This window comes from Podarcis vaucheri, assembly GCF_965113315.1.
Source record: "Podarcis vaucheri genome assembly, chromosome: 7".
Classification (NCBI taxonomy): Eukaryota; Metazoa; Chordata; class Lepidosauria; order Squamata; family Lacertidae; genus Podarcis; species Podarcis vaucheri.
The window spans coordinates 41,401,431-41,428,534 of record NC_138765.1 but is presented as its reverse complement, the minus strand read 5'-3'; the positions used below and the strand labels follow the sequence as shown (position 1 = coordinate 41,428,534).

At 47.4% G+C, this 27,104-nt stretch overlaps 2 protein-coding genes and 1 long non-coding RNA gene across 7 annotated transcripts in view; 1 reads left to right on the top strand and 2 right to left on the bottom strand.

Annotated features, from left to right (window-relative positions):
- Positions 1 to 18,414, bottom strand: part of VAC14 (VAC14 component of PIKFYVE complex) — a 70,669-nt gene extending 52,255 nt beyond the window's left edge. Inside the window, exons 1-12 of one of the 2 annotated variants that reach the window (XM_082232592.1) lie at positions 18,016 to 18,266; positions 17,166 to 17,316; positions 15,928 to 16,095; positions 15,176 to 15,238; positions 13,061 to 13,168; positions 11,346 to 11,455; positions 10,744 to 10,850; positions 10,354 to 10,488; positions 9,230 to 9,388; positions 8,457 to 8,517; positions 4,851 to 4,995; positions 3,196 to 3,261 (exon numbers count right to left, since the gene is read on the bottom strand). In XM_082232592.1, the coding sequence (XP_082088718.1) occupies positions 3,196 to 3,261; positions 4,851 to 4,995; positions 8,457 to 8,517; positions 9,230 to 9,388; positions 10,354 to 10,488; positions 10,744 to 10,850; positions 11,346 to 11,455; positions 13,061 to 13,168; positions 15,176 to 15,238; positions 15,928 to 16,095; positions 17,166 to 17,316; positions 18,016 to 18,119 (1,377 nt within the window). In that variant the 5' untranslated portion in view covers positions 18,120 to 18,266. Of the gene's footprint in view, positions 1 to 3,195; positions 3,262 to 4,850; positions 4,996 to 8,456; positions 8,518 to 9,229; positions 9,389 to 10,353; positions 10,489 to 10,743; positions 10,851 to 11,345; positions 11,456 to 13,060; positions 13,169 to 15,175; positions 15,239 to 15,927; positions 16,096 to 17,165; positions 17,317 to 18,015 lie in introns of both variants that reach the window. The other variant, XM_082232591.1, reaches the window with a different exon arrangement.
- A 69-nt stretch (positions 18,415 to 18,483) lies between these two features.
- LOC309537691 lies at positions 18,484 to 19,808 on the top strand. The gene is made up of 2 exons (XR_014221972.1): positions 18,484 to 18,610; positions 19,455 to 19,808. It is a non-coding gene; the product is annotated as an uncharacterized lncRNA (long non-coding RNA).
- Positions 19,809 to 19,812: 4 nt separating this feature from the next.
- The window catches only part of HYDIN (HYDIN axonemal central pair apparatus protein), a 138,071-nt gene continuing 130,779 nt past the window's right edge, over positions 19,813 to 27,104 (bottom strand). For all 4 annotated transcript variants that reach the window (XM_082232582.1, XM_082232585.1, XM_082232583.1 and 1 more), the window contains 5 exons: positions 26,587 to 26,750; positions 24,888 to 25,038; positions 23,830 to 24,060; positions 22,222 to 22,446; positions 19,813 to 20,747 (listed from right to left, as the gene is read on the bottom strand). In XM_082232582.1, the coding sequence (XP_082088708.1) occupies positions 20,259 to 20,747; positions 22,222 to 22,446; positions 23,830 to 24,060; positions 24,888 to 25,038; positions 26,587 to 26,750 (1,260 nt within the window). In that variant the 3' untranslated portion in view covers positions 19,813 to 20,258. The remainder of the gene's footprint in view (positions 20,748 to 22,221; positions 22,447 to 23,829; positions 24,061 to 24,887; positions 25,039 to 26,586; positions 26,751 to 27,104) is intronic.

Here is a 27,104-nt window from a genome sequence, read left to right as displayed (position 1 = left end):
TATCCCATGCAAGCCCCACTGAAACAAAATGGGATATGCCCAGATGCGCCAACACCATTCTCAATGAGCCATCCATCACAACCCCAAGATCTTCCCGATTAGTCCCCTCCAGTTCAGACCACATAGGAGAGGTTAGGAATTTTGATGACCCAACGTGCACCTTTTATTCATTCGATATTTTCTAAAGTCCAATTCATAACCTCTGACTACCCGAATGTTTTCCCTGAGTCTAGAGTGTACACAAACTAAAAGGAGGGGTAGCAGAGGAGCTTGCCTCTCCCATGGCACCAGCTCGCACATCTGAATAAGTTGCCTGCCTCACCCCAGGGCTGCCCAGTCCCTAAAAGTGCTCTCCCACACCCACATTGTCCCTGGAGGCTGCCACATTCGCCTGCAAATCCGCTGGCCTGCAAATGAAACAGTGACTCCAGGACTACAGCGAGAACAAGGGGAAGGAAGCACATCCGAGGTCACGTCAAGCTCACCCTCCTTGTTCTTTGTAACACACCAAAGTCCCAAATTTCAGCCTTGGCAAGCTGGGAGCTGGGAAACCGGGGGAACTGCGGGCCGAAATCCAACCAAGCACAAATAAAAGCATAAACGGATAAAGGCAGCCATTCACTTTGGCACAAGCTTTTGTTAAGCTTCATTGTACTTGGGATCTGCATCACATGGAGAAAAGCCCCATGGGACTCAGTGTGAAAAAGCCCATTCCGCAGGAAAGGCTGGGGCAAGAGGGCTTGCAGCTCTGGGCGATAACGGAGCGAGGAAAGGGAGTGCAGGAAAGCCCCTCCCTCAGGAAAGCCCTGCAGCAGAGGGGGGCACAGGAATGTGGGGGAGAGCATGAAGATCTTCAGAAGCATTTGCAATTTGTCTCCCCACCATCCTAAATGGTTTCAGGACAACCACATGGATGTCTCCGTACCCTGAGCAAATGCCAGTCTCTTCCCTGCCAAAGGTGTCAGTGAGCGCCCCCCCCAAACAAGCACTCTCCTTCCTTCCTTCCTTCCTTCCTTCCTTCCTTCCTTCCTTCCTTCCTTCCTTCCACTCACCCAGTGGCACCAGGGCCATGGGCTGGCTGTTCCCATGGGATCCTACATTGTGGGCAAGGAGCTTAGCCTCACAGTGGTCTCAAGGATGCTCCCAGACATCTTGACTCTGAAATCTCTGGCTTGCTGGGCAAGTAAGACACAGTGTGCCCTTGCATCAACCAACCAACCAACCAACCAACCGGTGGGACTCTTGCCAGTCAAGGATCATAGTGCTGATCCTGGGAAATGGTAAAGGCCTTCTTTTCTTCCCAACCTCTAATCTGATCAATCCACCCAAGGTACATCTTGATCTGGCTTACTCAGAGCCCTATTGGAGAACACCTCATGCCCAAGGCACTGCAACTCCCTGACAAACACATCCTAGGTACCCGAAAACCCATTAGCATCCATCAAAGTTTGGCTCCTCCATGCAAAACATGTACCTCCATACCTCCAGTATGCAGCTGGAACCCCTTCTTGAGCATCATGCATTTTGGCTCTCAACACGCCCAGTGGGAAAGCTCAGATCCAACTAGCACTCCAGTTCCCCTCTGTTGCAGGGGGAAACCCTTCCTGGAGTAGCCAGAAAAAGAATTCTACTTCTAAATGTTAGTGGTCTATTCAAGCCCATTCAATTCAATTCAAGCCCATTCCATCTTTGTCTGATCAAGGCTGGCTTTTGGGCAACCTCAGTTGTTCCACTCCTTGTTAGCATTGCCCCCCTTTCTCCTTGCCTTTCCTCCCTCCTGTCTTTTTAAATCTGCTTAGGGAGGGCTCCAGGAGAGGCACAAAACACAGACACCTTTCACAGCAATACAGATGCGATACAGAGCTCAAGAAAACTTACAGGGGTTCAGCCTACCACCAGTCTCCCAAACTACCTTTTTCTGGTTGTTTGTTGGCAGCAATACATATTACCGATGAAGAGCCAGATGTTCAGGCAGCTTAAGTAACTCCAGGGGTCCAAGTGCCAAGACAATCTCCTGATTAACTGCAACCCACCTACCTAGCCAAAGAAGAATCGCTCCCCATCTGGGAATAGGTTATATCTGAGCTTCAGTTTTTCTCTCACACAGGTACTGATGCTGCTTTGCAGAGATGCGTGTTTGCATCCTTCTTCCCCCTCTAAGGCAATTCAACTCCACACCTGTCTACCTGGCTCCAGCAAATCTTTACTGTCCATATTTGCTATTAGATCCCTCACATTTGTACTGTGTCCTAGATTTAACTTCCAGGTTGCCAGTCCAAACCAAATACTATGTAAATAATAACGGCCTCTATTTGTAATAAACAGCGTATTTCCAAACTTTGATCTGCTATCTGGTTGCTCATTCCTTTCAGTGTAATTTGGATCATGGTATGTGACTCCAAGATGCATGTACTTCCCAACTTGCGGACAAGGACACATGGCACTAACTTCTAACAAAGGATGCCCTGGACCACAATGATCGCTTACTAAGGACCTGCGTGCAGGGCCTCAGCAGCGAAGTGTATCCAACTTCATATAATCTTCAGTATGCCAACAATATCCCAGCCTCTTTGCAACAAAGAAAGTAGCAGAGAAGTCAAAGCCAGATGATAGAAAGGGTCTCATCCTGGCGCAAGATCCACCAAGTGGGAATACTTCAGCAGGCCGCTCCCTTCTTGTGAAAGTGAAGCTGAACTTGCCATGGATTTTTATTCTAGGCGATCGCAGGAGGACATTCCTGAGAACCATCCCCTCCGAGTCATGAGGCAGAATCAAATTAGAAGCTTCACCAGAGACAGCAGCCTCTCAGCTTCCAGGCAAATGCGACTAGTACAATTGCTTCCATTATTCAACAGCTCAAACTGCCATGGCCTCCAAGGGCAGCACCATCTGAAGTTCCACGCTGAGAATATGCGACTGAGGAAGGGAAACTCTGAAAGCCACTTCTTTCAATCACCTCTTAACATGTGGGTGGTTTGACAGTGCTTCACTCTGTTTACAACCTAACCCGCTAAATAGGGCTGCCCAAGAGCATCAGTGCTCAGGAGACAGTGAATTTGATGAACTTTTCACCTGTCGTCTGAGTAACCTACTAGCCACTTTTACTCTCTCAGTACACAGGTTGTTGTTGTTGTTTTAAAAAACACAAATAAAATAAATGGAGGTAAATGTTTCCAGTGCAGGATTTATGCTCACCTCGTCAGACTCATCAGATAATGTCTTTAACAAGATGGGAAACAGGCTGTCTGTATGCCGGAACATCTGAAAGGGAAAAGAAGTCCAAAACAGTCACAGAAGTCACTGTGTCTGGTGCTCTGCCAGAGGCTGCCACCACAACAGCAAAGGCTGCCTCCAGGTTTAAGAGCATCCCAGTCCTTGTGCTGGAAAGATGCCCTCCTTTCCCGCAAGCTTACCAAACAAACTCTGCAGCTGAGGCCAGAGTCACCAACTAGAGGAAGGGCTTCTTCCTTTGAAAAGTATTCGATTGCTTTTTGATATATTGAACTAGTTTGCACGTAACACTCAGCCAAACTGTGTTTTAACATGAACACGCAGAGAGGAGACAAACCATGCAGCCAAGGTTTTTCTTGATTTACAGCTCATGGTTTGTCTGCAGTGGGACAGGTCCCAGGTTCAGAGCACTTTCCATGCCAAACCACAGCTTAGGTCAGGGCAGCGCAGCAGCACGGAGGGAGAGAAAAGCAGCTGTGATCTCCTCTCGGGAAGCCTGTGTGTTCACACTGAAGCATGGCTTGGCTTAGCATTACATGCAAACTGAGCCAGAGCACTCATAACCGTAGCACTTTCAGCAGACTCTATGTAAAGCAAGAACAATTTAGGCTTCCATCCATTACAAGCAGCTTTATTACCAAGCCAATCAGCACCAAAAAGGGGGGGGCAGAAAAGCTGGAGGAGAAAAGGAAGAAAACTTCTGCAATTGAATGTTTCAAGCTCCCAAATTTCTCTGACTCAACAACTGTGCCTCACTTAATAAAAAAAATTAGTTCCTTCTGGGCTGAAAAAGCACATGTATCCTGAGTGCAATGCTGTACAGTGGTACCTCAGTTTTCGAACAGCTTAGTCCCCAAACAACTTGGAACTTGAACGCTGCAAACCCAGAAGTCAGTGTTCCGGTTTGCGAACTTTGCTTTAGTAGCCGAATGTGGTCCTGAGCTTCCATTTTCACTGTTGCACTGCTAATTTGCACCCCCCCCCCATTGTAATCAAAGCCTTCCATTTCCGATTGCAGTGTTCCGAGGTGATATTTGGAGCTTATATTTGGTGCTTTTGTTTTTGCTATTTTTTGCGTTTTTGTTTGTGTGGCTTTTTCGTTTTTGTGACTATGGCTTGTTCTTCGTTTTAAGATGGATTGATTGTATGACTGCAGAAATGGATAAAAGCCCCTATCCAAAGAATGACTATCATCAGTGCAGGTACGAAAAAAATTTAATTTTAATTTTTATCATCTACAATACTGTCTTATTTATTTTATTTTATTGTACAGTACATTGATTATTTCTTTCATCTTAAGGATCAATGGTCTCATTAGATAAAAAAATTCATGTTAAATTACTGTTTTAGGGGTTGTTTTTAAAAGTCTGGAACAGATGAATCCATTTTGCATTACTTTCTATGGGAAAGCATGCCTCGGTTTTGGAACGTTTTGGTTTTGGAACAGACTTCAGTTTGAGAACCAAGGTACCACTATATTCTTAAGAGGCAAGCTTGCTTTCCAAAGCTTTAAGAATAGCATCTTAGCTGCTCTTCAAGGAAGAGTCAGGAGGAAAAGAAACTCTAATGTGGGCCAATGGCCATGCTGCAGGCCTGATCTGATCAATGAGCAGACTTGCCTTGCGAGGCGTCTTGATGTACAAGTGATACAGCCACTTCAGGACTGCTATCCGTGTCATCATCCCAATGGTTGAATCGTGAAGGTGACAGTCCAATACTTGGACAATTCCATCGAGGTTCAGGGTCACCTGGATTCTCTCAGTGCTAAAGGTAAAAGGAGACAGAAGTTAAGATCAGGCAGGAACATGGTTTCATTCATTCACTCAATGAATTCCTATACTGCCCTTCAACATAAATAACCTCAGGGCAACTTGTACCATTTGGTTTCCCTATTGTCAATGGCATTTGCTGAATGACTTCTTCTCAATACTTAGCTGCCTATATTGAGTCCATATAAAAACAGCACACAGAAAATCACAATGCAACAGGCTCCTTGGTTCATCATTTCACCTCAACAAACACTTCCCATATATACAGCTTTCATCTTGCAAAGAGACAAAGTTTATCTCCCATAAATCACTAAAATATTGCTCCTTTGCTTGCTTTCCTAAGCTGCCAGCTGAATGAAAGCAAAGTCATTCTCTATTCCAGTAATGCTGGCAGCTATTTTCCAGCAACTGCTCCCATCCTTTGTCTGTAGATTGAATACTTTTTTTCCATTTTGCTTCCACCATTCCATTTTGTATGCTTAAGAACAAACCCTTAAAAATCTGTGGCAACTAAAGCAACTGCTGTTGACTGAGTACCATCTCATGGATCTGTGTGGCTGCATGTTGCTGAAAAAAATTATTCTCTTTGGCTTTCGGAAGAAGGAAAGCAACATATTGACATTCCATCCCATTATGAAAGATGCACACGTAACCAAGAGGATGTAACTTATTTCCTCCCTGCTCCTGGTGTTGCCCTGCATGCTGCAAACCCCCTTCTGTGATTTGTTTTGTTACTAATAATAGCTTGTGCTTATTGATTTGGTCCCGGGGGCACGTGATGTAGCCACACAGGTTTGCGTCTTGTCAGTGCACGGATGTGCAGACCACTTGGAAGCGCCATGTGCATAGTCTTGAGCTCCACAACGGAAGAACAGTGGGATGTCAATATATTACTCCAATTCCAAGGAAGTACAAAGGCTCCTGCTACTCCCAAGGGCAGATCACGTCTCCCTTCCAAGCAGATTTGGAAGGAAGGGAAGAAAATTGGCAGCCTCACAGTTAGCAACCAATTCAGTTCCATACAGAGAATGGCTGGAAGGAATGCATGCTGCCCCTTTTAGGAGGTATTAGGAGGCATGCATGGAACAGAGGAAAAAAGCAGGTTTATATTACATCTATAAAATAATTTTTAAAATATTTTTAAAAAGTCACAGGGGGTATTATGCAATCTCATTTCAATATTCCAGAAGACACAGGGAGCAAGCCCACCAGGTACTGCTGACTCTGCATCTTAATTTTACTGGGGGCTGCATGGGACCCAGTGCCCTGCAACAGCGCTGCAGAAAAGCAGCTCTTGAGCTCGCCTCATTTCCTGGTCACAAAGCCTCCAGGATGAGAGGTGGAAGATGCTTCCAAGTGCCAGTCACTGGGCAACAAAAGGGACAGGAGGGAGACATGGCCTCCCATGTCCTGTTTGTGGGAAACACTTGGCTGCGAGTGCTCCAATTGAAGAACAGCCTTTACCAAAGGTGTCATGGGCTTTGAAAACACTCAAACTCAGGATGAAAGGGAGAAACATGCTAAGAGGAAGGCACACTTGGCAAACCATCACCATGATCAACTCCTCCCCAGAAACCTATGTCCCCACTTTGGAAGGATGTATGGATGCAGAATTCACCTCCACAGTCACTTATGGACTCATTGTTAAAACCGTGTTTATGGAAGACAATCTTACTTGGCTAGGAGTGATCGCCAAGGAAGAAGAAGCTGCTGCTGCTGCTTGTGGGGTCCTCACTGAGGTGTCTGATGGGCCACTGTGGGAAAGAGGTGGCCTGGGTGGTAAGATCCAGCATCAGGCCTCCAGTGCTCTAAGGCAATTCTCTTTCTCCACCTCTTATGCAGCCCCTTATCTGTGAGGCCACAGCTAACTGTGTTGACTGCTTGCCTCCAAATCACCACATCCACTTTTGACTCCTCATTTTCATTGCTCCTTCTCCAAGAATTTTTCCTTCCTCCTGGCCATTCTCAGCATATTGATCAACTATCATTTCTTACTATTGCAGTTAAAAGTTTTGGGGTGCTGTTATTGTTAAAAGTCAAATCTATAATTACTTCCTATAAACCTGTACGTGGAATACAATGCACCAACAGAACGTTGTGTATGGATCACTTTCCCCACAAAAGCCTACTTGTGCCCCAAGGTCACCCTCAGGGAGGAATTGTGAGTGCCCCCATTCCCCCAAAGCAGCAAGTAATCACCAGGAGAAAGGTCCGTCACAGTGCCAATGCCTTGCCCTGGCACCTACGCTCAATATCCTGTCAGCACCGAGGAAAGAAAAGTTTTACTCTCCCAGGCATTCCAACCATGAGTTCCATTCCCAAGGCTTGGCCTTTGTGCTGCTCTGCCATCTCCTGGTCTAGACTGTTTTATTGCAACATAACATTTCTTTAAAAATGAATACATACAGTTCTGGTTGTTGCCTCATCTAAAAAAGGGCACCTGAGAGCTGGAAAAGGAGTGACTAAAAGTATGTGGTGGGGGGAGGTTGGGTTGAGAACTTTCCCTGCAAGGCAAACTGCAAAACTAAGATGACTAGGGAAGGAGAAGGGAGACTTGAGGAGCTGCAGAATTATGCATGCTGCAGCACAGCCTTTGCCAACCTGGTGCCCTCCATGTGTTTTGGACAACAACTCCCATCAGCCCCAGCAACCTTGCAGATATGCAAGCTTCCAGGTATACAAGAAACCCAAGGCTGCTGAGAGGGCCACACTCAGGTTCCATGCGTCCTTTAAATACACAAACAGACTGTCATGGCCTGTTCATTTTATGGAGTGAAGACAAGCTAACTGTCTAGGCAAATGCCACTCAATTATCACCTCCTCTGCTTCAGCAAAGTTTTTATCCCACAGGATTCAGCTGCTTTGCTCTTTCTGCCCACTGGACAATGCCCGTCCCAAATGCCCGGAAGGGATCCTGCAAAACTGCTGAGTGCCCAAAAGCAGAACACCTGCCACTCACCAGCTTCTGCTGCCATTTGAAATCAGATGTTTTGCACAAACTCAAATGCTGCCCCTAGAGACAGCCAAAAGCAAGTTTCATAGCTATTTACAGAATTCAAGTCTAAACAGCGTTTGGGTTTGTAAGCTAGTTTGTGGGTTAGAAGAAAGAGGTTTACTATCCCAAGCACAGGTGTGCTTTGACCCACATCACCTCATTGTGGGGGGAATGCATGCAGAAATATGCTCGCTTCATCTGAATGTCCCCCCCCAGTTACTAGCAGGAAAGAACCTCACATCATTGAGAGGTGCCTCATAGTTCACCAGCTGCTCTGAATTCCTTCTAAGCAGCATCCTCTGCCACCAAAGCCCTCTGTAAACCATGGTTTGCAGCAACTCAATGGCACTATCCAGTCCAGCGCAAGATCCAAGCATAGGAATGCACAGCAGAATCTCCCCATCTGTAAAATGCTACAGAGGATCCCCCAGTTTCATTAACAAGAGGCAGTTGTTTTTTACCTGGCTGGTATAAAGACACTGGTGTTGCTGAAATTGGAATCGCCGGAGGCATCCAGGCAGCCTGCAGGGAGACAGGTGTCAGTTAGCTTGAACACGCCACAACACTGTCAGAGGAACACAAAGGGCTGGCACTTGCAAGGACTGCTCCCCAAACAAAATAGTGATGTGGCCCCAGGTAAGAATGTTCTGAAAGCATCAAGACGGTGAGGTAGTCAGGTCTGTAGATAACATTCGGGATGATGAAAACCAAGCAGCCTCATTGCTGAGGTCCATGGTGCAGCTGAGCAACTGCCAAAATGCCTCTGTTGAAGACCTGGCTTCATTTCCAACTGAGCCTCCCCTCACCGGGAACCTGATCAACAGTTGTTGTTTGCTTCTCTCTCGAGGACACCATCCTCCACCCTTTTCTTACACACAGAACTACTTGAGAACACCACCTTTTAAAACCCAGCCAATATAAGACAGGCTAAGTGACTGGAGATACAATTTTCCCACTATGGAGTGATTGGGTAGCCTTGGAACACAATGTCTTGATTGGCTCACCTTTTCCCAGTCTTTCCATGGTGAGAAACTAGTACTGTCCTATCTCCACTTGTTTAGCACATTATCACGCCGCTCCCCTAGCCTTGTACTTTTCTCAGGTAACCCCTTCTCTCCAGCCCAACAGAAAACATATTGCAATATACCAAAGTCCAGGTCATGAGAGCAGGGATACGTATATGCACAAAAAGCCAGACAGAAAGACAGTTTGCTTTGGGGGGGAATGGACTTACCGCCGGAGGTCACCTCCTGCTTGGACAGAGATTCATCCTGATCACCCTCCATTATCTGGGGGGCTGTTGTGGGCTGCTTGGTCTCATCAACCTCATCATCTTCCGGAATAACCAGCTTCATGAGGCTCTGGTTGCACACATTGGCCACCTCTTTGATGCCTGCACCCCAGGGATGTAAGGAACATTCATTCCCAAGTCATGCTCCCAATCACCATTGTAGTAGGCTCATACAGAACAGGCCCTATGGCAAGAGTCTAGCCTCAAGATCTTTCACAGGGGCCCATAGGCACTAGAACCACAGACAGGGGAGAGGGAGGGGGAGGGGGTGCTGGACCAAGCCAAAAGGGGCCAATAAGATGCCTCACTGGGAACCCCACAAGCAGAACCTGAGCACAAGAGCATCTTTCCCTACTTGAGATTCCTAGCAGCTTGTATTCACAGGCACACTGGCCCTGACAGTGGAGGAAGAACATTGCCATCGTGGCTTGTAGGCACTGAGAGCCTACTCCATGAATTTGTCTGGTCTTCTTTTAAAGCCATCCAAGTTGGTGGCTATCACTATTTCTTGTCGGAGTGAGTTCCATAGCCTTTAAGTGCTAGAAAACTGGTTTCAGGTTGATTGGTTTTCAAGACAAAACCTTTTAATTTTTAGGCTGGCAAAGGTTGCATCAGATATCAGATTTGGCAAATGTTTAGAGAACAATACAGCACATGGGCCAAAAGGAATACTGAAGTATGCTTGATTCCTTCTCATGGCCCAGCCCAAGCGATGCTACATCTTTCAGTAAAGATACCCACAAAGGAGGTGTCCACATGAAAATGGCTCTCCTACTGAAGCCAGTCCTTTGCTTAAGCATCCCAGGAAAAGCAATTGTGGGCCTGCTCTGATGTCAAGGAAAGCACAGAAAGCAGAGCTGCTTATGGAGCTGCCCCCAGTCCTTTTCATGATCCACAGGCTCACAAGGAAGCAGCAGCAGCAAAATCCTCCAATGGCATAAACCAGGGCTGTTGACTTAGCCTGACCCTCCTCCCTCCTTTCTGCCAGATGCTGACGGACATTTGTGAAGGAAGGGGTGGGAGGAGGAGGAGGAGGAGGGAGGCAACAGCCTCTGCTGCAAGGATACTCTTCTTCCGGTCGTCATAGGACAGGCACGGCAGGACAGCTGTCAGGATCCCTGAGGAATATGGCAGCATCACCCGGCCAGCCAGCTGGATGAATTCGCGCATCCAGCACATGGCAGTCAACTGGATTAGGTCATCTGCAGTCAAAGTGATCAGGAAACAAAAAGGTGGTTTAGCAGGATGCCTGGAAAGGGGTGGGTGAGGTGCCTCTCTTTCCCCAGGAAGCCTTCCCTCCTCTTCTCTCCATCACTGCTGAACAGTGCTGCTTCTGTTCTGCTCCTATGCTTTGTCTTTTGGTTTCATTTTAATAATACTTGTTTCAGTTGTGATGGTTCTGGAACACACATGAGGATTATACGGTGAAGGGTGGGCTGGAAATACAAATAACTTACCAGAAGCCTGGCAGTGAATCACCAAGATGTTGGCCATCTCAGCAAACTTGACACTGGAAGGGTTCTTCTTGATCTCTTTCAGAAATTCACCAAGGGCTACTTCACACCTGTGTGCAAGGGGGGGAAAGCAGGGGTTTCAGAGATAGGTCTTCTGCTATAGGGGAAATAACATGAAAGGGTGGAAAGGGAAGCAGAGGCCCCTTTCTGTTCACTCATTCTCCTCACCCAGACAGAGGACACACAGACAGACTCTGCTTGCTGGGCATCCAGCACAGGTTCCAGCCTAGAAACTTTGGTTTCTACCAAGACACTTGAACATAGAGCCCTGAAGCTGGATCACACCAAGATGGGCCCATCTCATCCAGCATCCTATTCTTCATGTGGCCGAGAAGATGTCCCTGTGGGAAGCTCTTGAGCAGGACACACAAGGCAACAGCCCCCTCTTCACACCCAAAGCTGCTGCTTCCTGTTTAAGAGTGTCAACTGGGTCGAAGTTGAAGGAAGTGGTGATGCAACTTATGGAGCACTGCCCTGGAAACAGGGGGGCAAAGCCTGCGTATCAACAGCCAAGCAGTTATCCCCAGATCCAGCTCTGCACTCACATTTTACGTATCTCCTTGCTGTTATCACCCAGGATCTGGAAGAGGCCATCTAGAATCTCTGGCAGGTAATCCAGAAGGTTGATATCTGGAACTGACTCCAGAACCAAGATCTAACTCAAGGGGAAAAGACAAACAAAAGGAAGGTGATACAGAAGCGCAGTGGCAAGAAGTAGCATGTGTCTCTTTAGACCTAGACCGGATTTGCCACAAGATGTCAAGTGGTGCTTTTTGGGTCCTAGAGCAGCTTGCATAATGGGAGAGGAGGAAGGGGACAGAGAGTGGGGGTAACATCATTTCAGGGGCAGCCTTCAGCCAGCCCAGCCTGGCCTTTAGCAAGTGAGTTTCTAAAGGAGATGGGGTGTTCTGGAAAATTAGATTATGTGCCAGTGGCGGACCTACATTTTGGGGGCCCTGAAGATTGAGCTGTCATGGGAGCTCCTTGCAACCAGAAACAAGGTCTAGGTAGCCACTGTTATCTTCTTCAATGGGGTTGTTCCCATGACAGATCCCCACACATTCACATCTGTGCTACTGACTCTCAGGATTGTTGAAATATATACAATAAAGCTCAACTCAAATTGGGTCTACTAGGAGCTAGGGATGCGGGTGGTGCTGTGGTTGGTGGTTTGAATCAGCGCAACAGGGTGAGCTCCTGTTGCTTTGTCCCAGCTTCTGCCAACCTAGCAGTTTGAAGCACATCAGTGCAAGTAGATAAATAGGTACCGCTGCGGTGGGAAGGTAAATGGCATTTCTATGAGCTCTGGCTTTCATCACAGTATTCTCTGTTGTGCCAGAAGTGGTTTAGTCATGCTGGCCACATGACCCAGTAAGCTGTCTGTGGACAAATGCTGGCTCCCTTGGCCTGAAAAGTGAGATGAGTGCTGCACCCCATAGTCGCCTTTGACTGGACTTAACTGTCCAGTGGCCCTTTACCTTACCTTACTGCTAGAACTAAACATTTTAAGCAGTGTGGACTGAATTCACTTTTGTGGCCCCTCCAGGATTAAGGGCATTGCAGCTTAAGCTTCATTTGTTTAATAGCAGATCTCCCCATTATGTACATTCACTCAAAAGAAACAAGACCCCAAAAGTCTTTGAGATACATGGAAGATTTGCCTCACTAATCATTTAAATTTTTAGCCAGCTCAAGGTTAAAATATGCTCCCCAAAGTATTTGAGACTGACAAGGTGGAAATCTGCCTTTCCCACTCTGAAAGGTCATTTTAGGCCACTAAGAGGCACCTCACATAGAAGAGAGCTGGTGCCTTCAGCACCAGCAAGTCTTCACTGGTAAGGAATTCCACACCTGTAGAAAGTCTCTCAAAGGCCCTTTTCATGCAACCAGGGCACACAGGTGGTCAGAGCAAGGGACTCCCTTCTGCTAAACCTGCAACAGGGCTTGGAAAGAAGGTATCAGGAAGTCAGCAGTTACTGGTGACAAACTGCAAACAATGCCAAGGAGAAACAAGAAAGGCCTTTCCACAAAGGAACTATGCATCACCTGTTACCAGCAGTTTCTAAAAGAACCACCAAGAGCAACAATATACACAGCAGCTCCAGCTGCTTCCCAAGCAGGTAATAAGCACCCCCATGCTGCTGTTTATACCACCATCCATTCCAAAGTATCAGAAAACACTGAGCTGACAGTTATAAAACACACTGCTCACTTGAAATGCCAGAGAAACAAATCCCAGCATCAGACCAAAAACACTTACCCAGGAAATGATAAACTGTCGAGCATACTGGTTGTTGGAATAGATTCTCTCACGCAGCAGTGGAATGAAGCTCACCAGATCAAAGTTGTTGCTCTCGGTCACAATGTCCTAGAAAGTCAGAGCCAATGAGCATGAGAATGAGCCTTGACTCCCTTCCCATCACTGCTTGAACCCTACATAAAGTCCAGGACCTCTACCACTCTAGAAAGGAAAGAGAGCCTTCCAGCCATGCATAAGCTCAGCCTTCACCAGCCAGGAGTCTTCCAGATGTTCCGGACAACATTGTGGTGCTTTAAGGGCTGCTGTCCAGTCTTTTCCTAACAGAGATGTGGGTTCTGGCTGATGCTGTCCTACAATCTGATTCATATGCTTGTTGAACACATCATGATAGCCAACACTTGCCTTTATATTCCTGTGTGAATGTATGACCTCAGCATTTGTAAGAGGATGATCCCTGAACACCCCCCATATCCAAGCATTCTGCAGAGATTTAATGTCCTTAATTTTCCTTTTGAACTAATTTCCTTCTTATTGAAAAAAATCCATTTTTGAAACCAAATGCAACTACAGTTAACTTAGTTGGCAAATCTCCAGCCACCATATGTATACAAAAGTGAAACATTGCCAACTATATTAAACATAGTCCCATCTGGTTTCAAAAGAGGAATCCATATGCACACAAACACACTTGGTAACGTTGTGTTCTTGATCAGTCAACAACACTTGTATCAGGGGCACAGGTCCTGGGGGTTAATTATTAAAACCAGCATTAAGTTCCTGGTTGCTGCACTCTCGGAGGCTCCATGACCAGAACCCTTCTAAGGCACAGCGGCTTCGTAAACCTAGAACTTCAGGTAATTTACTGTGTTCCAAATATGTTTTTATTCTGTTGATGTGAATGTGGTTGAAATCATGCTCATTACAACACTCTCCCCCCACTTTTCTCCACTTCCAGTTGATCCTCAGAGTTCTGGTCATGAGGGCAATGCCCTCCGTGCTAAATTAGTTTTCATGTTTGGTATTATGACCAACAGGGATTCTGTGGAAGAGCTGGTTCCTCTTTCATTTTCTAGTTTTTTAGACTCTATGCCTTTTTTCAGAGAACAATCACACCCTGTCCGTTTTCTATAGAGGTTGTGAAGAACCAAATCTTCACAATCTTTTATTTTTTTAAAACCCTGTTTGTTTCCCTTGTCCTAGATGACCAAAGCCTCACACCATTTTAAATATCTGCTCTTTGTTCTCTGGAGTGCTTGAGAAGTCCTCTGGTGGATCAGCCGGGTGCCCAGGCAAAGGCCAAAGCTGCTTCAGAGGTTTTACTGTATAGCTTTTTCTTCCCCTTTCCTAGGGAACTCAGATATTCTGTTTCTTCTGGAAGAGGAAACTCGCTTTCGTGTAATTCTGCTTGCTCTTCAGGGAACAACCAATCTCAGAGGACAGTGGGAACAAGGAAGGTGACCTTTGATCTCTAAAGAAGAAGGCTGGTCAGCAGCATCTGCCTTGCCTCTAGAACAAGATGGCTTGTTTCTTAGCAATCTAGGATCCAGTGCCAGTAGCTAGAGCATCCAGCCAGAGGTGCATTATGCATGCTCAGTTTGCTTTATGAACCTGGTTTCAGTTTCCCATCTTTCAAACTCCCATAAATTTCTGATTCCCTTAGAAAAATTAACAGAAGCGTTTGTCTGTGGGAGTTGGGTCCACATTCCAGTGCTACTTAGTTCCAACACAGTCTCCAGCCTTCTCAGGTGCCTCATATAAAGCATGAATGGCAGGGCTGCTGGGAACATGGTCTCTCTCCTGGCCTGGGACTCTGGCAAACACCCAAACTCACCACTTTCTGCAAAATTACCTTTCATATTACTCATCACTTGTATCACACCCAGAAGAACATTCTCACTTTTTTAGCACCTTTCTATATTTAAAACTTGAAAACCAGGATAGTGGATTCTACATGAGATCACAAATACCACAATTTGATACCTGAAATCAGCCAAGCAAATTCCTAGGTTCTTTGCCTTATTCAACACCCCAAGACAAATGCTGGAAATATGCATCCCTCCATCTGTAACCGATCCCCGGCACATCATGAGCTGCTGTCAGCAGGAAGAACTGTACCTTCAGAAGCCGGTCCAGGAGTTCAGATCCACTTTTGACATTTGGGTCTGGATCTGCAGCAAGCTAGGAAAAACAGAGAGAGTATGTGGTGTGGCTGAGCCATGTACATAAGACACTAGTAGTGACTTGACCAAGAGACAACTATTTTCTGTTGGCTATTGACTCCCAGCAATCGGACAGGGACACCACCTCCTGTCTGACAATAAACTGAGCTCCAGAAATGCCCAGAAAGTGTGCAAAGCCAGAGGCAAGCCCCACCCACAGGTGCACACCACCATCCGAGCTATGGTTGCCATGAGCGATCTGGAAAGCACATTCATGGACCCCTGGACCAGACTCTCTGACAGGTTCCCAGAGCTCTTCTGCAGCCATGTTAGTATTAGGGGGATGAACTGGAGTGAAGGCATCAATGTAGGAGGAACATTTTCCTCTAGGGGATGCTTATGGAAATCCTCAGTGCCATCTCTCAGCCCCAGTTGTCCAGAATCAGCACCCACACCTCCAAAGAGCCCCAGAGCAGGAATATACAGGACATCAAAGACCTTACATGTGTGAAAATAAAAAAATTCCTTCCAGTAGCACCTTAAAGACCAACTAAGTTAGTTCTTGGTATACCAAGAACTAACTTAGTTGGTCTTTAAGGTGCTACTGGAAGGAATTTTTTTATTTTGACTATGGCAGACCAACACGGCTACCTATCTGTAACTCTTACATGTGTGAGACATTCTTGGCCTGTCAAGAAAACCCATTACCTTGCTCAAGCCATCAAACAGCACTTTGAAGTGGGGGAGGACAGAGCCTCTGGCCACCTTCACGATGTTGTATAGGGCCTCACAGGCGTAGTACCGCAAGCGGCTGTCAGCATCATTGAAGCATGTCAGCACAGGCTCAATGAGCTCCTTCAAGTACAGACCAGAGTCCTGCAAATCAAAACACAAGGATAAGAGGGGGCGCGGAGCCATGGACTTAAGCAGTGGCTACACCAAAGTGGAGCCCCTGCTTTCTTGCAAGTGCACCGGGGTGGGGGTGGGGGCTTAGAATAGGGCCAGCAAACCTGGCTAAGAACAGAATGCCCAGGCACTGACTACAGCTGGAGTCACCAACATCATGCTTGTGGGCAACACAGATTCCTCAGGCACACAGGTGCTAAAGTCTCCATCCCTTGTCCATTTTTTAAAAATGAGATGGGAGCGAGTTGTTGTGGGGGGTGTTTCCTGTTTTGTTTTGTTTTGTGCCTGTTTTGGGTTGGTGTTGGTCTTTGGGATGTGGATTGGGGGCAAGGGGGGGATTCTTCTGTGAAATGAACATTTGTTGGTCCCACAACAGTTTCTTAAGTTTCCAAATGTGTCCTCAAAGCCAAAAAATATGGGCACCCCAAACCTAGAGCAAAAGCTCCTTACTATGCAGCAAAGGCAAGAAAGTCCATTTTAAACAGTGAGAGGAGATGGGCCAGAATTCAGCCTCTTTTCAGGAATGTAGGAAGAGCTGTCACTCTGCTAACAAGAAGTCCCATCTCCCTTGCCTTTTCTGGCCGCTGATGGGAGGGAAGGGAACCTGTTCCCTTCCGACAATGCCAAAATAAACAAAAGGTGGCTCAAAACTTGGAGTTCCTTATTAGCCAAATAATGTGTGAATAAGCCCAAATTTTGCCAGGGAAAATGGCAGGAAATTGGTCAAAGGCAGCTGGAAGCAGCACACAGCTTGACTAAATGCTTCCCTATAAATGAAGATGTTACTAGGAGATATTTATTAACGTTGCACTAAATCAGCATTAGAGCTTAATTATTCATAAAGCTTATTTTTGGAGATTGTGATAAATAATTTTGTAACTAATTTGGAATCCATTTTTTAGATTTCCAAAGTCACCCATCACAGAATGTCTTCCTCCTCTGGAACAAATGTGAGGTTAGAACAGACAGCCTCTCTCTTCTAACAGAGGACAAGGGCTCATGTTCTCCTATGGGGTCAAAGAAACAGCAATACCACCTACCTTCCCAAGAGCAATGGAGCAGGCTGCCAGGCCAATAAGCCCCCCTTTTCGACTATGTGGGTGCTGGGAAAGTGCAAACTCCTGAGAAAGAATCTGAATCACATGCTTGATCTGAGCTGTGCTGTTCTGAGCCACAAATTCACGCACCAGCCTAAAAACAGGAGAACAAGAAGGCTGTATCCTGTCTCACCAGGTCCATGTCTGGCTCCAGTTTAACATGAGAAATATATTTCTTTTAATTTAGGTGGCCATTAGCAACCCTGTATGCCCACAAATGAATCATCTATGAACAAATGAAATGGAGCCAGAAAACTGGTCCACCTTGCCCAGTTTTGCCCACTCAAGCTGACAAGTAGTTTTGCAAGGTGCGTGCAGGGAGAAAAGCTTGGTCTTCTCTGTGGCTGGATAAGGCCCCTCCACCATACGAACAGCAGCCTGCCTCTGTGTCACCTATTTCAGGGCTTTATCTCTATGCCTGGTATGTGGTGAGAGCGGAGAAATACAGGAGTGAGAGAAGAGAGGCAACTTCCTCAGAGCTGCTGTTTGTAGATCCCGCTCTAAACCAGCACTCCCGCCCCCGCTCAGGCCTGCTCCAAGAGAAAGAAGAGGCCCTTCGGTGACAGGATGAGCAGGAGCAGCCAACGGGCCAGCCCTTCAGCAAGGGGAGGCGGGCGCTGAGGAAAGGGCTTTGGCTCAGAGGCTGAAGCCCCGCCAATGGCACCTCAAGGCAGGGCGGGGAAAGACCCTGCCGGGCACTACTAATGCGGCTGCTGCTGCCAGTGCGGTGCGAGAAGGGCCCCCTCAGCGGCCCAAGAGTGTGAATGGAAGGCAGCCCGTTCCCCTCGCTCACTTCTCGATTTCCAGCGCCGCCACCTTCCGCTTCTCGTAGAGTTTGTCGTTCAAGGCCCGCACGATGCTCGGCGTCAGCGGAGAGAAGTCCTTCTCCGGGTTCATCGCGCCGGTCGTTCCGCCTTGCCCCGGCCTCAAGGAAGGAAGGAAGGAAGGAAGGAAGGAGGCGAGAAAGGGACGAGCGGCTCCCGAGCGCAAGAGCAGGTGGGCGGGAAGGAGGCACTGGCGCTGCTGTAGCGGAGGAGGCGCTTCCCCGCCTCTCTCTCCGGCTACCAGGCGGCGGCCATCTTGGTTCAGTCACGTGAGATATCAGGTGCTTCCTGCTCCCCCCCCTTCCCGGCGGTCTCACGTGACAAATTCTCCCGAGCCGCTTTTCTTCGTTCATGCGGTCCTCGAACCGGCTCCTGCGTGTCGCCAGCGATCAAGGCGCAGTCAGGGCGGCGCAGTCCACCTTGAAGCTCGGGGAGGCTTGGTGGGGCTTCTCGCCCAGCGCCTTCGAGCGACGCCTCATTTGGATCGGCAGACGCCCCTCTCGGGCGGTGGAGCGGCATCGCCCAGCTCCAAGGGCCAGCAGCTCTCGCAGGTGGCCTGACCTGGTATAAATCACTTTCCTACCTTTCTGGGCTGCCTCCAACTCAGTGCTGCTCATAGACCCACTGATACGGATGGCTTAAGTTAGTCGCCTTCATTCATGTCAGCGGGTCTCGTAGACCCAGCATTTTCCTCACTCTACTGTATAAAGTAATTGCCTTCAACAGTTTGACACTCGAATCCCACCTTTCGTCCAAACAGACATTTGGGGACCCCTTTAATTAATTTTTTTTTTACCATCTGGCAAATAATGCCGCTGCCCCAACCCTCTGTTGCAGAGCATTGCTGTAAAGGAGGGGTGGCGAACCTGCAACCATCCAGCTGAAGAGACTTGGGAGTCCCAACAACTTCTGGAAAGTGCCCACATTAGCCACCCCTGCTGTAAAGCGTTTCAATTTGAAGGAACTCAAATGATGGCATCTTGAGCGAGAAACAGTCAAAACCATACTTATCTCCCATGTCCCTAAGTTTCATTTGAAAGACTGGCAGCACAGCCTCTTCTACCTCTTTATTTAAAAGAAAGCCTGACACTAGGACAATTGTGAGCAGTGGCAGAGATTGTGCTGCTTAATTAGGAATCAGCCACTTGCGGAAATGTTTCACTTTTCTCTATTTGGCCCTTTTATGTTGTCAGAGCCAACACTGGGGGAGGGCAGGGCATACCTAACTTTTTCACAGACAGTTCTGAAGAGGGGCATGCTAGCAAATAGCACCTTGTGGGAAAGCATCTGGGTCATAAGCAAGAAAGCCCTGGTCTCCATCACTATCACCAAAAGAAGTCCTGTTATCCCTCTGGAGTCAAATATTTCACTGGATATTTTGCCCATGCCCTTATATGTTTCTCTGCAGCCAGAAGTTCCAGAAACAGATTCTCAGGATGCCAGCTGTCCCTCTCAGCCTAACCTGCACATTTGCACAACTGAGTCTACAGACAGGTATGTGGAATTATGCACAACCCTGATGTCACAGGTCATGGTTGTTCTGCCTCTCCCACTTTCTACCATGGAGGTAACTGACAGCTGATTATTGCCATCCAAATCATCTAACTGTTTCCAGGCAACCTGAGCAGACATTAAGCTTTCGGTCTGGTTCTCTCCCAACCACATCCCAGAATCCTGCCCGCAGCCTTGTCCTGACAAACTTTCAAGCAGTTTCTTGTTTTGTTTAATAACCTTTATTCCAAAATAAAATCTTATGTAACAAGACATTCTTATCATGAATATAAGGCGGAAGCTCATTTTGCACATTTCCAGGTGATGTTTTATGCTGCTGCATTAACTTATTCAGCAGATTGAACACTGGAGGAATATTAAGGGAAGAAGGACATTCCTAGTGTGATGTGTGCTGCCCTCCTTACACAAGGAGACACTTGGTTTGTTCTGACAGAAATCTTGCATGTGGAAGCCCTGTATAACACACCCTGCTGTCCTCCGTGCTTGCCGCAAGGACAATCACAGAGGGCTTTCCTCCCCTCTCCTTCCAAAAGGTACAGAGGCATTGCCAACTTTCCCTTCTCCTAAGAAAAGCAAGGAAGATGCTTGACACAGGGGCTCAAATACCAAAAAGCAAGACATGCACTGATTGTCTAGCTCTCTCTCCCTCCTTATGGCAATGCTTAAATGAAACAAGACAACACAGTGACTCTCCACAGTTTCATTTCTCAGGTGTGATACCCTTTAGATAATAAACCCAGGAAACTCCTGAGCCCAGCCCAGCTGCACGAGGACAAGAGACAACCAGCTTGCTGGTGACAGCGGCTTTCGTGCCACTTGGGTTCCCTTCAAAGGAAACTAGGATGGTAGATGATTTCTTAGCCTTAATAGTCTCAGTGGCCTTCACAGTGAAGGCAGAATTCTCCACAATGTAGGAGAAAGCCATGGGATGCAGGAAGACATTCTTAAAGGGAATGGCTGTGCTGGTGCCAGCCCTGATCTGAATGGGCCCCTGTGGTTTAGGAGGGATTGATGTGCCACTGAGTGGGATGACATAGTCGCCTCCTATGGTTGAGGAAAGGACAAGTGTTCCCTTGCATTCACCCAACTGGCAAGGCTCAAAGATTACTTCCACGCTGACCTCAGTGCCTCCTAGAGATCCTGCAGGTGCATTGATGACTTTGTCCACGTGGAAGTCAGGGCAGTCAAGCTGGAAAGAGAAATCACGGTCTGGTTAGTCTGGTGGCTGCAGTTGTACCACAGAGCAGACAAACGTAACATTTCTTACTGACTCACATCTTGTCCAGAGGGTCAGAACAAACTCCAGTAAAACAGAACAAACAAACTGGGTTGCATTATTGTTGTGCTCAGGCTCAGTTACTGCTTCCTCTCCCTGGCAAAACTCCTCCTGCAATGCCTTTGTCCTTTGGAGCAATGAAGCAATCAGCCACCAACCCCAGACAGAAGAGCACAACCCATTGTACTGGTTTGTTCTGAAAACAAGGAGTCTCACTGGAGAGGGGAGAGAGGCATAGAGGCGGGGGTAGGTCCCATGCACCTACAGGCATTTCACCCTGGCAGCCTCTCACACAGGCATCGTAAGGCAGATCTCCTTTTACCCAGAATCCTTCCTTGTGAGAAAAATCCCAACTTGGGCACAGAAGGAAACAATCTGGAGCCTGGCAGCAGCTATTTTTATTTACAATATCCTGGAGGATGCAATATTTGTCAGAACCCAAAAGGTATATTCAAATGGAGTGAGGAGGCCTCTTGCTTTCTCAGTTGCAAATTTGCACTGCATTGCATTGTCACATCCACCCTTGCCTTCGTGCTGCCTCAAACTTTTTCCACTTCCTCTGCAATTTTCATTTGCCTGGCAGCAAAGGGGAGACTCATAGAACTCCTTGCATCTTCTGCAAAGAAAAGTCAACGTTTCCTCATGGAGAACTCCTCACCTCACCCCAGTCACACACATAAACAACCATTTGACTGCTCAGGTCAGCCTGGGTTAAACCTATTGAGCAGGGAGAGGGACCCACAACCAGCTAGCACAGATTTCAGCTGCATCATAGCCAAAGTCCAGATACATTTAACAGCCCTTCCCCATCCCTGCCATTGTCTGCTGGGAGTGGGTGGCGCACGTAACAGGAGGGTCACAGCTCAGGACAGCAGAGCAAATGCTTTGCAAAGAGTCAAAGAGACGTGGGAATCCCCACTCAGCTACTGTCGCTACCTCTCACAAGTAGGATTGTTGTGATGGGATGGGAAAGAACCGTGTATGCTACCTTGAGCTGCTTGGAGGAAGGCAGAGTATAAACATCATAAAGTAAGCACATGGTCCCTGCTTCAGTCCCAGGCTGGGAAATACCTTTCTCTGCCTGCAAAAGCAGATGTTAACAGGACTGACTCAGCAGAAAGCAGCTCCAGAGGGATGTTCACATGCTTTCCAGCTAGTTGGGAAGAGAAGCTTGTTGGCACTGTGGTCAAGATGGGGTGGGAGGAAGCACTTTGCTTCTGCAGGGCCTGTAGCAAGAGCTACAATGCCACAAAGGTGTGGCAGTATCATAAGCTAGTGGAGCAGGATGATGGGAAAGTTGATTTGCCTATAAGCAAAGGCTACTGTGGGTGAAAGCTCTGTGTCTGTCAACTTGGACCAGAAGTGGCATCACAGCAACAGGAATCACCTTGGTTGTGTACTCTGTCTTCTGACGGGTGTAGTTGACAAACTTGGCGAAGACGATCTGGCTGCTGCCCAGCATGGCGCAGAGGGAGAGGGCTTTCTCTGGCCGGGCTGGGGTGGCTTTCAGGATCAAGTCGTACTGGAAGGAGCCCAGCTCATTGCTGTAGAGGGACAGGCGCCCAGTAACTTCTCCAGGCCTCATTGGTTGGAACTCAAACACAAGCACCCCCTGAGAAAAGAGGGGAGGGGGCAGAACAAGCAACCGGTCAAGAAGTGGAGGGGGATTTGACAGTCACTGACTGACTGGCTCCACCCAACTCCCTTTCTCTGCAAGAATGATTGTTCAGCATCCATGGCCAACACTGGGCAGCAGCAGAGAAGGGAGAGCATGTGGAAGAGCAGAAGGGGCAAATTCTGGCAGGTTCAAGAGCAGGGTTGGGACGGAGGTGCCACAGCCAGTGAGCAGCAGGCAAGTTGATGAGGGTGGCAGGCTGGGAGGGCAGCATGGAAGGCAGGCAAGGAACAGGCAAGAGAATAGGCAGGCATAGAGAGTTAGTATGGCATAGTGGTTAAAAGTGTCAGACTAGGACCTGGGAGAGAGCAGGTCTCCCCACTTGGCCATGAAACTCACTGAGTGGCCTTGGGCCACTCACAGTCTCTCAGTCTAACCTACCTCAAATAGTTATTGTGGGGATTAAATGAGGGTGAGAACCATGTATACCACCCTAGGCTCCTTGGAGAGTAAGGTGATAATAGAGAAATCACATCTCTAGAGGCCAGAATATACCCATTTTCAGTTGGGCTGGGTCACTTTCTGTTCTACAGAACAGTATGGACTGTTGAACAATGCTAGTTAATCCCTCTTGACAATCTATCCAGTGACAGCCAGACCAATGCCAAAGGTCCTGGCTGCCTGATGATTCTAGGAGGGGCAGGGGACAGGAGGGCGTTCCACACCTTGGATGTGTTGGAAGCAGCAGCAGCAGTGACATTTCCCTTCCTGTGAGGAGCTTGTTTTCATCTGACAGTAACTCGGGAATTGCCTCCCCTTCCTTATCATGCTGCTTTCAAAATGTGAAAAGAAAGTCAACCAGTCCTTCCTGCAGGCAGAATGCACACATGGGGAAGGAGGGAGCATCTCCACAGGAGAACGCCGGAGGGAAGGTGAAAGGGTTTTTTAGAGGCCTGCCATAAGGAGACAGTGGGAGGAAAAAGGGGGGGTGTGAGGGAGTAGGAGAGAAATGGAAAAAGAGAAAGAAATCCTGGATTCCTCAGTGAAGGAGGACGTATGAGGGTGAGAGATTTGTGCCAGCTTCCTTCAGCAACTTAAGGGTAGGACTAAAGTTATCCCAGGGATTGTGCCAGGTCTGAGCCAGGCTCTAGGCCAGACTGCAGCAGGTGGGAAATCCATATTTACTATTATAATTATTATAATTATTATTATATTATTATATTATTATATTTACATACAAAGTGGAACCAAAACATTTTAGGGAAAGGAAACAATCACCCAGATGTAGTTCTGCTGAATGACAGCAGAGCCGTCTTGCCCATTGCTGGCTAAGGCAGTTGCAAGACCAGGCTCATGGCCACTTCAAAGGCAAATTCATACCTCCGACTGAGCCGGGACAATGAACTGGGGGGGAATGTTGATGTCTGGCACTTTGCAGTCAGTGTTGAAGGTCACTGGGACATGGAGAGGGTTTTCAACCTTCACAGAAGATGAGGTGCTTTGCCGCACGGGGGTCATCAGCTCAATGGTGCCAAGTGGGCCACATGGGATGACCTTAAAAGTCACCAAATAGAACAGGAACTCCTGAGTCGTTTCATTGCGGAAGGTCACCTGCATAGGTAAGGAAGTGTCAGGGTCAGGAGCTGCCATGGTGGTGACTCCATTGCAGGATGGAAATCCATTCAGGTCAGCTTTATCCCACCCACCTTTTGCCAAAACACTGCGCAAAACTGAGTACCCTTGCTTTTTCCAGAAGCACTGAGCATTCAGACTGCCTAGTGTAGGGCAACTGAACTAGTGTTGCAGCTCAGCATCACTGAAACTATGATGAATTGCAGTTCTTGCCAGCAGTGGCTGGGCTGCTCTCAGAAAAGGAGAAATGCAAAATGGTCAGGTGACTGGAAAGGATGGCAATGAATTCTTAGCCCACACAAGACAGCAGATATAGAGCCTGAGGGGAAATGATTCCAAAGCATTTGATATCGGAAACTTTTTCCTTTTCAGCTGTGCACCAGGGATAACCAATGTGGTACCCTCTAGATGTTTTGGACCACAACACTCATCAGCCCTAGACAGCAAAGCCAGCAGTCAGAGATACTGGAAGCTACAGCTGTTTGACACTATTTGGGAGGAAGGGCAGGGTATAAATGTAATAAATAAAGCAATAAATGATCCACAACACCTGGGGGCACCATGTGAGCTGCCCTTCACCCATTTGATACAAAATGCCTAAAAAAACCCTGCAGAACAGCCTCTTGTATGGAAATCCCTGCAGCCCAGAAAGGGGCTGATGGTGGTTTTAGCTGCATCCCCAAATGCTCTGCTGAGCAGGCTGTCCTTAAATCTCCACTGATGTGGTCCCTATGAATGGGAGGGATCCTTCTACTTCAGGCGCCCTCAGAAGGGGAAAGGGGATGGTGTTTGGGTGGGGTATTTACCTTGGCACTGTACATGCCTTCCCTGTAAGAGAAGAAGGTGAGCTTGTGGTCCTTCTTGGCAGCAGTAGGCACATCCACATAGTCCAGGGTCTTCAGTGTGGTGGTCAATTCCAGCCTTTCGGGCTTCAGCATATCCACTGTCACACGGAATCTGTCAGAGGAAGGACAGTCACCACATTCACCCTCTAAATGCTCCACAGGGACTAGATGTGGAATGTTGGCTGTGGCTGTACAGACAAAGAGAGGCCACTTTCTCCCCAGCTTTATCCACTGAAGAAAAACACCCACAAGCAAATAACTGTCTTCTGTATAATTTGCAGCTTTTCAACTTTTATTCAAGCAAGTTAAAAAATAAATAGCTTAGCCTCTTCAACTGGGTCATGGGCAGGGCCAGGTATGCAGACATTTAGCAGGAAATCATATTTATTCCAATGATATGAAAAGTTTCACTTGCTTGTTCTACAGATTCAGCTGGTGTTAAAGGCACAGGGCAGCTATTACTACTACTACTACTACTACTACTACTACTACTACTGAAATTTGTATTCTTCCCTATACCCAAGAGTCTTGGCCGATTCCATAGCATCCTAAGTCTTTAGTTTGGGTTTTCTTGGCAGAGAAATATAATATGGACTTGCTGGAGCAATATTCAAAGGTGGGATTTGATTGATGTGACCACAGAAAGTGACAGAGAAGGAAAAGATGAAAGGAGGCTGAAGGTCCATTTGAGGGCAAGGTGTTGACTTCCAACTTGGAGAAGCACTGGAGAAACACCCCCCCCCCACACACACACTGCAATTGTGAAAGCAATATATTCATATTGCTCCTGTGGCCCATCACAAGCAGTATAGTCTTGATGAGGGCTCACCAACCTGACTCAAAAGAGTCACATTTCATTGCACAGCTGGACCATCAATCTCACCCATTTCATGGTCCTTCAATATATTTCTGCTTAGATATATCATCATCAGGCATGAAACTGGTGTGGTTAGGGGGTAGGAAGAGTCTGTGCAACATTTGGGGGTGCTCAGAACCACCTCTATGGAAACAATGTTCATTTTATGTGGACCTCAAAGTGTCTAAGGTTAAGAAAGGCAACTGCTGGCAGCTCTGGGATGTATTGCAGTTTCCTCACATAAAATAGAAGGAAGACAGGTGGAGTCTCACTCAGAGCTATACTGTTGCCCTGGACTTAGGAGGAGGAGGATGTAACAAAGTGAACATTATTGTGCCACACAGTGCAACCAAACTGCAAGACCTAGACCACAGACTAGCCTATCTGCTGCATCCTTCACTGGTGCTGCCCAGGTTTTTGAGGTATGCCTGGCTGTAGTTCCTTCCTTCCTTCCTTCCTTCCTTCCTTCCTTCCCACTTCATGCTGTGGGAATAAGTCATAGTCTGCATGGAGCTCACCACTGGTCACTGCAGAAGTCTCAAGGCTTTCCTTGGACTGCAACCAAAGCTCACCCAACAGAGTGTAACTCTCAGCCACTGGAACTGCAGAGAGAGCCTGGGGAAAACTCAGCCCGGGAGGGATGAGAAAGGCAAGAGGTCTGAAGAATTCAGGGACCATGGCCTGTAACAGGTTACTGACAATGGATACCAAGGCACACCTTGAACTGTAGAATCCTGCTTGGCACTGGTTGGAACAGACGCTGCCAGTCCCAACCCTATGACACACACACACCGTCCCATTTACCTTTGTGGCTTGTTTAGCCAATTGGAGATGGGGAGAAGTTCTGTGTAGAATGTTTTGCATGGAACTTCTCTTATGATGTTCCCAGCAGACTTTGGAGGCTCTGCGGTGCCTTGCAGGAGGTACAGCAGCCCCGTCCCATCCGGGAGGGGGAAGAAGATGGACCCCTAACAGGCAAGAGGAGAAATGTGAACCTCAAGATACACGCATGACCTGACCAGATTTCCCCTGTGAAATGTGGCTGCTTTGAAAGATACTAGGAAAAGAAGATGGTCCTCAGGTCACCTGGCATTTGCAACCGAAAAACAAAACAGCTGCCTTCTCCTGGAAATGCCACTCTCTGGAGTAAGCCCACCATGCTCAATGCAACATAGCAGAGCATCAAATGAAGCTGCAGAGGTGCTTCTACAGCTAAAATACTTTTAGCTCACCTAAAGTAATGAACCAAAGTTAGTCAGATCCATTAACTTCAATGGGTTCATTGAGTATGGCTAGCATTGAATCCAACTCTTAGTTTTTGT